This window comes from Columba livia, chromosome 9 (assembly GCF_036013475.1).
Source record: "Columba livia isolate bColLiv1 breed racing homer chromosome 9, bColLiv1.pat.W.v2, whole genome shotgun sequence".
Lineage (NCBI taxonomy): Eukaryota > Metazoa > Chordata > Aves > Columbiformes > Columbidae > Columba > Columba livia.
Window position 1 is genome coordinate 5,185,152 of NC_088610.1, and position 12,075 is coordinate 5,197,226.

The 12,075-nt window shown below is 56.2% G+C and overlaps 1 protein-coding gene across 4 annotated transcripts in view; it reads right to left on the bottom strand.

The window, feature by feature from the left end:
* DIS3L2 (DIS3 like 3'-5' exoribonuclease 2) overlaps nucleotides 1-4,035 on the bottom strand; it is a 190,669-nt gene extending 186,634 nt beyond the window's left edge. For 2 of the 4 annotated variants that reach the window (XM_065072824.1, XM_065072823.1), the window contains exons 1-2: nucleotides 3,882-4,035; nucleotides 721-1,440 (exon numbers count right to left, since the gene is read on the bottom strand). In XM_065072824.1, coding sequence (XP_064928896.1) covers nucleotides 721-1,420 — 700 coding nt within the window. In that variant the 5' untranslated portion in view covers nucleotides 1,421-1,440; nucleotides 3,882-4,035. Of the gene's footprint in view, nucleotides 1-720; nucleotides 1,441-3,881 lie in introns of those variants that run through there. The other 2 variants (XM_065072825.1, XM_065072826.1) reach the window with 2 other exon arrangements.
* Between the last annotated feature and the right edge of the window lie 8,040 nt (nucleotides 4,036-12,075).

Genomic DNA, 12,075 nt, shown 5'->3' on the forward strand with positions numbered 1-12,075 from the left:
CAAGTATTTCACCATTAACAACATTCAGAGAAAGATTTAACCCATTGCACTGAGAGATCCAATTTAAATTGGCTTTAGTTACTTGTTGATGCTGTGGTTTGGGGGTTTGATTTTGGTTGGTTTGTTCTAATAAAGGATTTAATTAATCTCCGTAAGTGGGCTTTTTGCCTTGAACATCACATTTAAGAGACACGTTCACTTCACTACTGCAAGATGTGGTCTCTTTGTTCCTAGCGGCAAAATTTACTGGAGTCAACAATCTGCATCAGGAATTAGATATTATATAGGCACCTTAGCTCCTGAGCACAGACGGACTTGGACCCTCCACAAAGGCAAACCAGCACTCCAGATACAAAGAGGCAGCGCAGAGGAAAGTGTGACTCTACTCTGAGTCAGCAGTCTTCTTAATTTGGACTCTACAACACAGAAACTGGGCTCTCCTGGTCTTGAGCTGATCCTGGAAGCAGCACAGCCACATTCACAGAGCCCAGGCCAGGGGATTAGGTCTTGCCAGCACTGAGCTGGCTCCACACAAAGCCATTCGCACATGCCGACGGCTTACTTGTAAACCAGGACAAAGCCACCCACAGGTAACTAAGGGCTGACTAACTTGGACAGAGTAGAACTGGCTCGTGTTAACTCACTCATGACTAAAACATCCCATTCAATCCCACAGTCATTGTAGCAAATGGACCAAACAGTTCATTAGCACAAACTCACCTTGGACTTGACCTGGAGACAAGTGACTGTTCCTCCTGGAATTTATTGCCGGCACATCCTCACTAAACTGCTCGGTCAACAAGTGTCCAGCCGCTGTATCTGTGTTGGCAGGACACCTGCCTCGTTTCTTGTGTTTCCTCCTCCATGTGTCCTCCTCTTCCTTTTCATCAGAACCAGAGGACTTCTGCAGAGCCGCACGATGCCTCAGGCTGTTCGACGCTCTCCCACCCAGGGCGTCGCTCATACTTATCAAGTCAGCTGCAGCTCCATGCTGATGCACATAGTCGTCTTCCTCCACCTCCAAGTCTCCTTCTGGGCTAACAATTGCATTTTTTTTATGAGGATATCTGTTCAGAGCGGTTTGGGGTTTATCGTTCTCAAATCCTCCGCGCATGGGCTGTTCTAGATGAGATGTTCTGACCGGTGAGTAACCATGCACGTTCAACCCATTCCTGGCTGGGTTGTCCTTCCCCAGGCCTCTCCTCAGGGGTGAGTCCAGATCCGAGCTGGGCTCGTTGGACGTGCTCTCGTCCAGCTGCATCTTCTGCGCAATGTGGTTCAAATAGGAGCGGAACCGGCTGCTGTGGTGCTTCTGCACAAGCCTGGCGTACGCGTTCTTCTGGGGAGCGGCGGGCTTGCTCACCCCCTCTCTGGCACCTTGGGCAGAAGGAGAACTTCTCGCGTACCCCGGCTGATCCATAGGGCAGTAAAAGGGCCAGACTTCAAAGAGTTATAAATAGACACAGGGGGGAAAAAAAGGGTTATTTTCTTGGAACAAAGTGTCAAACAATTGATTATGCCAAAAGACAGAAAAATGTACTAAATGAGAATGTATTGACCTTTACAGACATTCTGGGCTTAAACGGAGGAAGGGGTTTCACCATGTGCTCAACATCTGCCCCACACCAAGTCCCCATCAGTGACCGTGGCCCATAAGCCATACCTGCCCACACGCCACACACAAGGATTTTTGTCCTGATGCAGATGCCCCAAATATAAGGGATTCCTTTAATCCACTCCCCCATGCCTTTGAAAAAGCCGAGTAAATTAAGGCAGTGATTCACGGACTGTATCAGCTGCATCAGTTTAGCAGTAATCAGAGGTAAAATCTTGTAATGTCCAAGCTGGAGTCTTCAAAAATAACCTCATCCTTACCAAAGGGCTTCAGCGTTGCAGTGAAAAGCATACACCGCCTGCTACATCCCCCAACAGCAACTGATGATTCTAGATTATATAGAACATTTGCTTCAAATACCAAGACCAATCATTTCAGCACATCTTTCTAGCCATAAACTCACTCCTGGTGCAACTGACATACAATAAATTCCCTAGCACAGCTAAACATCTTGCAAGACCTCATCATTCTTAGTGATTGAGACACACTGGCTGCTGCCACATCCAGCACCAGTTTCTGTAGACGGTTTTTACACCTCCACCTTCGCCACACAAGTGTGAAGCTTAAGTAGATCAAGCATCTTCCAATCCTGTTTAATCTGCTCTAGCTTTTAAGTTTTCGGAGTGAAACAACATAGGAAATTATCCTCAGCTACTATTAAGGTAAATTACAGGTATGGACAGGATATAGCAATGTCTTTTGCTGTAACTAACATCAAAAAGCAAAATAAAAATATATTGATAGTGGAGCCCAGCGCAACTGCTGTCTTGTGTAGGTTTTCATTTAAATGCCTCATCTTTTTCTTTCAAGGCATGTTTGACGTCAAACTTTGCCCTCGCTGGTACATTGAGAACTTCGGGGCTCACCGTCATCTCTTCTATGTCAGAACTGAGGGGCACTGGACTCTAAAACATAGGATACTGTCCATTAAACCTCTCTCTCTTCACTTCTGTAAGCACAGGGGTGTTGACAGGGCAGAATACAGAGTCCAGCAGATGAGAAATTTATATTCCCTTCTCCAGTCCCAGCGTGCTTGGAATTTTGCTTCAACCCAAGCCGGCCCTCTTCTCCCCTCTGCTGCAGTTGCGCAGAGCAGCACCCAGGCAGTCCCCTCCGTGCACACGCTGCCTGGGAGCGGAGCATCAATCGACACGGACCAAGAACCGCAGCACCAGCTCCTCCCCACAGTCCCTGCTCTGGCCCTTTCGGAGAAACAACACACGCTGCGGTGAGATTTACCTAAGTAATTGAGCACGGATGTGAACAGGCTTTGCAACACAAAGCAAAAAATTAAAAATCCCTGAATACATAGGAAAAATTCTTTGTGTGGTTTGTGATTCTTGTTCCGAAGATTTTCCATCACTGCCGGCCAATAGTTAAACTTTTCTAATAGACTGACCTGCTACAGCGCTATTACAAAACCCTCACGCGGGTAGGTCTACAGCGAGCTTGCTTTTAACGTCACCTTCTGCCGTTGCCAACAGAAGTAGATAACATTCATAAAAGCCAGCAAGACTACTCTCCAAACACCAGTTCCGGGCTACAGGAGCTTGACATCTTTATTTACAAGAATAAACATTTGGACCTCGCCTCCGCTGTAACTTCTGCAACTTTAATTACGTTAATTGTTTGGAATTGGAGCATAGACAAAAAATAAAATAAAAGGGGGGAGAGGGGGAGATGGAATACAAGCCCCCACACGTTACAGCTTCATTTTCCACGGGCAGCCCGGAACGGCGCGCTGCCCAAGAGCCGGCGGGCAGGGGTCGGGGGCACAGCCGGGACAGCGGGAACCGGCGGACGGACAGACGGACGGACGGCAGCGCCGGGGGGACACGCTCGCTCAGCGAGGCTCGACATGAACACCACCCCGCTTATTTTCCCCCGGCCGGTTGGGAGGAGCGGCCCCGGGCTCCCCCGCCCGCCCGACCCCGGGGCGTCCCAGCGCCGCAACCGCCCCCAGCACCGGCAGCGCGGCCGGGACGGGGCTGCGGGGCCGCACCCGCGGGACCAGCCCCTCGCCCGCCGGGCACCACCAGCACCGCAACCGCCCGCAGCCCCCGCCGCCCCCCGGGCTGTGACCGCCCCGCCGCGGGGCCCGGGACAGGAGCCGGCGGCGCCCGCCCCACCAGCCCGCAAACCGCCGGGCCCGGCGCCGCGCCGCAGCGCTAACGCGGGGCTGACGGGGCCTGAGCGCCGCCGGGACGCTCCCTGCCCGGACCCCGGTGCCGGCCCCGCCGAAGAGGCCCCGGGCCCCGCCACTCACCGGCCGCGCCGCTCCCCCCGCCGCGCCGGCCGCGCCGTTTAAATGTCCCAACGCCCCCGCCGTCCGCTTCCGGGTCAGGGGCGGCCTACGGGCCGCGGCAGGGCTCAGAAAGCCTCACGCGCGAAACGCTCGCTCCCTTCCCTGGCAGCGCAGCGCTGGGCTCTCGTACCCCGGACTGGGGGACACCCGGGCGGCCTCCAGTGACATACCCCGGGTGCGCTTGTGCGGCACCGGGCCTGGGCACCGACCTCGGCACGGGCCCTGCGAGGGGGGCACTGCCGGGCGGGGGTGGGCAGGGGGACCCGGGAGTCTCCGCAGCCTCCAGAGTGGCTGAGGCCGGTGCCCCCGGTCAGACACCCCGGCTGGGGCATCTCCTGCGGGGGCTGAGCAGGGACCTCTCCCGGGGTCCCCGCGGGGCCAGGGCGGTGCAGGCGGGAGGTGCTGTCACCCCGGCAGGTCCCCACAGGTTGTCACCAGCCTGCAAAGTCACCTTGGTTTGCAGACCCCTCCCCTCCTTCAGCACGGCTGGGGCCTCCGTGATGGCCTCTTCCAGTTCTCTGCCAGCTCTCCTGCTTCAGCCAAAGTTTCCAGCCAGATAGGTGATAAAAATTATATATATATATATATAGTTTAGCTGATTTGATATTACGAAGAGCTGAGATTGGTGTTGACCCATTGGAAACCCTCAGAGCTTTGCTTCTGTCCCTCCAGAGGCAGCACGGATAAGTGTCCCTCACACCCAAATGGCACCAGTGTCCCCGCAGGGGACAGCGGCACCAGCTCCTGTCCCTGTGCCCCTCACACTGCCCCGGCGCTGGGGCTGGGCACCGGGGAACCTGCTGGTCCTCCAGCCCACCCACCTGGGCAATGAGCAGCGTGTGGTGCTGAGCGGCGCTGGCTGATCCCCTCGAGGAAAAGTCAGAGCCTTTGCGTCAGAGGGTGATGTTAACGCACGAGACCAGAGTCAGGAGCTGGGACTTGTTGCTCCCCTCTCCTCCTGTGCCTGCAGAGCTCCACGGGGCTTCACAGCAGAGCCAGACCCAGGCTGGATGGCTGGGAGTAGGGGCTTTGGTCACCCTGCAAACTCGGGCTGCATTTGCCAAAGAACTTCAGCCAGAAGAAGAACCGGAGAGCAATAAACTGGCCTCACGGCACCCTCAGTCAACCCTGTTTGAGCTGTCTGCCCAGAGCAGCCTCACCAGGAGTGGGGGAAGTGGGGCTTTGGAGGGGAAAGGCTGTGTGCTGCCCCCAGTTCAGCAGGAACGTGGGTCTGAGCAGGCTGGCCGTGCTGCCCCTTCACTTGGGATGGGGAAGACGCCTGACCCGTGGTGCTTGTTCCTGACCCTGCGGGTCGGTGCCACAGTCCTGGTTACCTCTAACGCCCACGAGGCCGCATCTGCTCAGCGTGTAGCACAACCCATGGTCACCAGCCCCACCAAGACACAAACCAGCCCCGCAGCCGCACTCCCATCCAGCACTGCTGAGCCTCCGCGAAGCCACGGTGACCCCTCTGAGACGGAGCTGCTGAAGGCGAACACTGGCCATGCAGCTGCTGCTCATCGGGCAGCGAGGAGGGGAGCAGCCCCCCTCCAAGTGAGCAGAGCCTCCAGCCGCACAGGAGCTGCTCCACACCAGCCCCAAAAACAGAGGGTGGACAGCATTTCCACTGGAGATGGCCACGGGGGATCACATTTTGAGTGGGAGAGCACATGCACCCCCGTGTCCTGCTCACCCAGCTACTGCCAAAGCGAGGCAGTTGGCACCTGCTCTGCTCAGGCTCGGCCGTGTCATGTCCCCGGCTGTGCATGTCCCCACACTGTCCCTCCAGGCTGCTCTTGCTGCACTGAGGAGCAAGGAGCTCACCCCCCCTGGAGGGCAGGAGATGGGGCGATGGGGACACAGGAGCCCCCAATCCCTCTGCCCCTCTCCCCCTGCCAGCCAGGTGGTACCAGCAGCTCCTCTCTGTGCCACCCACTAAAGTCACGTCATGTCTCTGCTCTTCTTCACTCCCCATGAGGGTGAAGCCGAACCCAGAGCTTGGACAGGTTGGCTGCAGCAGCTTCAGCGTGTCTGTTCCTTCCACAGGACAGGATAGACGGGGGGAGGAAGCTGGAGGGATTCGGGGTTTGCTAGTGCTGCTGCCGGCACCGGGGCCTGCGTTTTTGTGGTGATATCATGCGTGACGAGAGGGATATGGCTGCTCGGCTGGACGGCTCTGCCATCCTCGCCTCCTGCTTCCAGCTGGGGCCCTGCTGCACGCGGGGCCGCGAGCCCCAGCAGACTGGAAGAGCATTTCTCATCCCTCCTCTCCTGCCAGCAGCTGGAGATCTGGAAATCTGGTCTGGTCCATGGGGCAGAGCCTGCGTTTGTGTCTCCTTTTGTTCTGCCCCAGACAAAGAGGAGATGTAGAGAATACGTGTCGCCCTCCCAGTGCCCCGCAGACACGCAGCAGATCCCCGTGTGGCTGGGACCAGCTGCGTTCGCCTCCTTCACACCCTTTGAAAGAGGCCACGTGCAAATGCGGCAGCAAGCTGGAGCCTCGTGTGGGTTCTCACCAAACACAATCCCTCCCAGGGAAGGGCTGGACTGCTTCAGTCTCGCCTTTGGCACCACCTTCCATCCATGCCATCCTCATGGCTGCAGAGCAGAAAGAAGCAGTTGCCTCACTGCTGCTCCTGCAACCCTCCATGGTGACTCCTGGGCTTTCTAAAAGGGCAGATTTTTCCCCTGTGCTCGCGTTTCCTGGGGTCCTGTAGCAGCAAGCCCAGCCTGGTGTCGCGGCTTGCTTTCCCACAGCGCAGGATTATCTCACCATCTCCCCGCGGGCAGTAACTGGTAGCTGCTCCCCAACTAAGCTGGAGGCTGGAACATGTTGCGGCACCTCGGCTGAGGCGAGAGCACCGCGTGGCTCCTTGGCTGGGAGCATCCGCTTACGAAGGCTTTGGCTCCTCTGCTTGTGGTTTCAGCGAGGAGTTAAGGGCCCACCCGGTGCTCATTTACATCAGTGTTAATCAGGAGTGACTGGCCAAGGGGCTGGAGCTGCCCCAAAATGACTCAGTGAGGACAACCCTGGATGGAGCAAATCGGTTCCTCCGGTGCCTCCGTCTGCTTCCCGCAGCCCACCCGGCACAAAGCGGCACTGCAGGTGGAAACATCACCCCTGCCAACCTGTCACCTCTCTTTGATGCTGAATATTTCAGTTTGCAGGCCATGGCAGGGGCATGGAGGGCAGAGGGGTGCTCTCCCTGCTGTTGTCCAGAGGACAGATCCACAGGGCACAAGGATATGCTCGAAGGCAGAGCGGGGCCAAGGGTTCACTCTGGAGCCTCTGAGCACTCTTGGAAATGTCTCGATTGCGGCAGAAGCACCCAGAGTTCAGCCAGAGTCTCACTTGCTTTGACATCGCTCAGGCACTGCGAGCCTTCTGGGCGCTTGACCTGAGGACACAAGCCATGCTCAGGGGGGGACAGAGGGGAGGAAGACAGATTTATTACCATAAATATGCCAAAAAACATCTCTCTCCACAGTAGATACCCATCTGCTGTGTCACAACGCATGTGGTCTTGCCCCACCCGTCCTTCAGCTTCTCCAGTCTTCTCCTGAGCCCTCCATACCTCTGGTTGGGAAACAAGCCACCCAAGATCAGGACTGTTGGGTTCCCATCTCCCTCAGACGCCTGGAGGAACACCTGCAGCTCCCCCCAGGCCAGGGGAAAGGTCTGGTTTGGATATGTTTATCCAGCAAAGGGAGAACCAGACCCCAGCACAGAAGGACAGGCAGCCAAGAAAGAGGTGAAGGAGGCAGCAGAGGAAAGAGGTGGGGTGCCAGGGTGGGACATCAAAGCAGCAGGGTCAGTGCTTTGCTGCCGATTTAGCTGGGGTCTCCTGGCTTTGTCTCCTGGATACCTTCAAGCCTCTTCCTCTGTGTTTATAGATAGCCAAATCTCTTTGAAAACCTGGCCCTTGGTTTCCCTGCACCCTCCTGTCCTGCCAGTGGCAGGACTGAGTGTCCCAAAGGTGCTCAAAGGGGTTTCAGATGATAAAGCTCTGAGGTCCCAGGGTGCTGGAGCACATGATGGGACACAGATCCATGGGCCCATCAGGAAACCCAGGCAGGTAGCTGTCCTGCACCTGCCCCATTTCCCTGAAAATAAAACCTACCTCGACAATAAGCCCTAGCATGATTTTTGAGGATGCTTGAAATATAAGCCCTACTCCAAAAACAAGCCCTAGTTACAGTTCATTTTGAAAGTCAATTTAAATAGTGTCCAGGCAGATATGCATGTAAAAAAGTAAGCATCTTTTGGAGCAAAAATTGTATGAGACCCTGTCTTATTTTCAGAGAAACAGGGTACTGAGCTTGTGGGCAGCGAGACCTGGGGTCAGGGGACAAGGTGCATAGGACAGGAGACATGTGGTGAGTTCAATCGCCACCTGATATCCCCAGTGGGATGGAAAAGGTGCCTTTGAGGCAGTCAGGGGCTCAGACCACACTGCTCCACAGTCCTGGGGTTAGGTACTCACCCCATAGCCGTCCATCGCTGCCACCCCACCCCACACACGCGGGCTGGGGTCTGAACAGCCCCTGCAGAGGCCACTTTGGGGCTGTGGGCTGGCTGGGGACACCACACCGAGGGCAAACAGGGGTGATGCACCAGCGGAGACCACGGGACCGAGGGGCCAGCGGCACGTCCCGGCTCAGCGAAGGCAAGTGGGGGCCACTGCCAGCCCCAGTGCCGGCTGGCAGGCGGAGCCATGAGTGAGAGTGTAACTTATCAGTATTACCTCATGTGAAAGCTCTGTGCCTTTATATCTCAAGCAAACACCAGCCATTATACCCCAGCGAGACGGCATTGTTATTCTGTCTGGTAGCAAAAGGTTAGGGCTGTGGAGCCCCGCACGTCCACACGGGCTGCCCATGGGGCCGCCGTGACACCCTGCAGCCCAGAGCGCTCCCCAAATGCAGGAGCAGCGGCCCCAGCTGTTCCCAGGCGTGGACAAGCCGTCATCTGCTCCGCACGGCTGTCCGGCCATCCGTCATGCCCAAATCTGCCCCTGCCCTCACTGTCCCCCTGCCCAGGGCCACCCTGTGCTCCTCAGCCTGCACAGATGCTCCCATGGGAGACAACCAGAGCCCCTCCCAAAAAGAAAGAAAAAGGACAGAAAGCCCAAATTTGGCTTCAGCAGGATCACAGCCCTGGCAGGAGGTCAAGGGCTTGACCACCAGCATCCCCGAGACCAGCACAGATTTGGTTCCCTTCATCGCAGCGATCCCCTGGGGTTTCCCACATCCAGGATGCTCCAGTGAAAGGCCTGGGAAGCCCAAAGGTTTTGTCCCAAAGAGCCTGTGCCAAAAGGGACTTCCCGCCACTTGGCACTGGATTCCTGGGAAGCCGGCTCAGAGGGGCTGGGAGGTGTTTGGGCCAGTGGTGGGGCCACCAGGGAGCTGCTGACAGCATCTCCAAGGGTGACAGGTTTTTGCCAGCTGAGCCAGGTGGAAGAAGCTGCTGCCAAGCCGGGTGTGCGTCGCCGCCAGAGCCGCGGGGCTGGTGAGGACCTGCTCACCCGGCTCGGTGCACACGTAGCACGTTGGGGCACAGATCCCCTGGGGCTGCGGGGGTGACGTGGTGCGGCGGTGGCATCCGGCTCTGGCACTGCCATGGGGTCCCCCTTGGGTACATGCTGGGAGTCTGTCCACACTGGATCCTTGCTCGGGAACTGCATGAGACACAGCTTCCGTGGGGACAAACGTGGTGATGATAACTCATCCTTCAGCCTTTCCGGGCCAGCACCTCTCTGGGCAGTACCTCTTCCCAAAGGGATGCTCAGCGCCAAAACTGACAAGCCTGGGGTGATGTTGTGACCTCCTGGCTGTGGGTGAAGTGCTCCCAGACACCCGTTTCTGGGGGAGACGCATCTGAGAAAGGGAGGACAAAGATGATTGTGGCATTTAGCTTGGAAAATTCCACCAACCTGCTTCTACGTTAGCTGCAGAACCGAGGCTGGACACGATGCAATTTGTATCCTCTGAGGACCAACATAGAGGGAGGCTCATGGCGTGGACTCATCCGTGCGTTGGAATTGCTTCATTTTCTCAATGTTCAGCAAAAGCCTGAGACGTCGTGTTCTTGCAGCCGCCAGCCCTGGAGCACGGCCATCCCAGCACAGCCCGGGGGAAAAGAAACACCCAGAAAGTGAGGAGGAGAGTGGAGCATCCCGGGGAGCCCAGGCAACATTGCACATCCCAACAGGGAAACCCCAGAGCAAGTCCCAAGGGGAAAACACGCAGTTCCTGCCAGGACACCAGCACTTCACTAGCAAAGACCCAGGAGTCTCTGCCTGGGGTTTTTGCTTGTCTCCTCACCCTCGCAGTCCTGGGAGTTTTGGGAAGGGACAGAGATGCCCTCTTGGTCCCCATGCCCTTGCTGCACCTACAGCCCCATCAGTGCAGCTCTGCGGGGACTCTCCCCATCATGATCCCAGTTTGGGAAGAGGGGATGTTGGCTCAGTTGGCCAGAGCCCTCTCCCAGACCCAAAGGAGACGGGGGAAATGTAAAAAATCATGTAGTGTTTCCTGTAATGCCTCATTCAGCAGCAGCATCCAAAATAAACACCAGGGATGTTCAAACAGGCCGAAAGCTCCATCAGTGTTTCAGACATGGGGACCCAGAGGTGAAGCAGGCACCTGTGCTGCCACAGCACCCCAGGAGCATCGCACCCCGGCATGGGGGGCCACCCTGTCCCTACAACAGACTGGTGGCTGCCCGGGCTCTGGGGTTATTGGCAGCCACGTCTGAGCCCCCCAGCTCCTGGTGCTCCTGTCCTCGGGGGCTATAGGGTTATTCCCCAGAAAAGCTTGTTTCAAAGCATCCCCAGGAGGAACATCGCCTGCTACATCCTGCCACAGTGGTGGGACCAGACCGTCCCCTGCCACCACATGCGCCAGTGGCTGCTCATTCATCCCTGCAGCCAAACTGCAATTCCTCCCTCAAAACAGCATCTCGCTGAGCCTGCTATCACCAGATCTCTAGAGACGCACTGTAAAACCTGTAAAAAACCCAATAAATTGTAAAAAAGTTCCTGTTGTGGCACTTCAAACCCTCAGTGGTGTTCTCTTGGCAAATACCAGGACGTCTTCTTCCTGCAAACTGTTAGCTGGTGGTTGTGCTGGAGGGGAAGTGGCTCCTCCATCCTTGTACCTGCTCCATCCTTGTACATCCTCCATCCTTGTACCTGCTCCATCCTTGTACCTCCTCCATCCTTGTACCTGCTCCATCCTTGTACCTGCTCCATCCTTGTACATGCTCCATCCTTGTACCTGCTCCATCCTTGTACATCCTCCATCCTTGTACATCCTCCATCCTTGTACCTGCTCCATCCTTGTACATCCTCCATCCTTGTACATCCTCCATCCTTGTACCTGCTCCATCCTTGTATCTCCTCCATCCTTGTACATGCTCCATCCTTGTACCTGCTCCATCCTTGTACATCCTCCATCCTTGTACATGCTCCATCCTTGTACCTGCTCCATCCTTGTACCTGCTCCATCCTTGTACCTGTTCCATCCTTGTATCTCCTCCATCCTTGTACCTGCTCCATCCTTGTACCTGCTCCATCCTTGTACCTGCTCCAACCTTGTACCTGCTCCACTGCCCTGGCCCTGCCCCAGGTGGGTACTGAGCAACATGGGCAGGATGAGCAGAGGGAATCAATGCTTTGGGGCTTGTTCCAAAGCCACCGATGGACTTTGGGAGAGCGCTTAACCAACAGATCCTTGGGTTGGCCAGTGTTTGTGGGAAAATATTGGCTGCTCTGGCATCTCCATCACACACATGCAGCTTTCGGATGTCTCTTTTGCAAAGGGACAACCAGCCCTTGCACAACATCAGCTAGAAATCCTCACACTGCGTTATCCGTCGCTCTGTCAGGAAACACTCCCTGGCCCATGGCAGGGGAAGAGACATCAATCAGGGCAGTGATTTCCCCAAATCGATACAGAAACACACTCTCTAATGAGAGTGGAAGAAAAAGGGGATAGATTTTACTGCTGTGGTGGCATGGCTTTCTTCAGACTAGAGTCCGCATTTCTGCCCTGTGTCTAAACAGGCTGAGGTGGGCAGACCTCGGTCAGGTTTTAAACCTTCTTGGGGTCATCCATGGGAAGGTGCCTGAAAGCTGGTTCCTGAATTCATCCA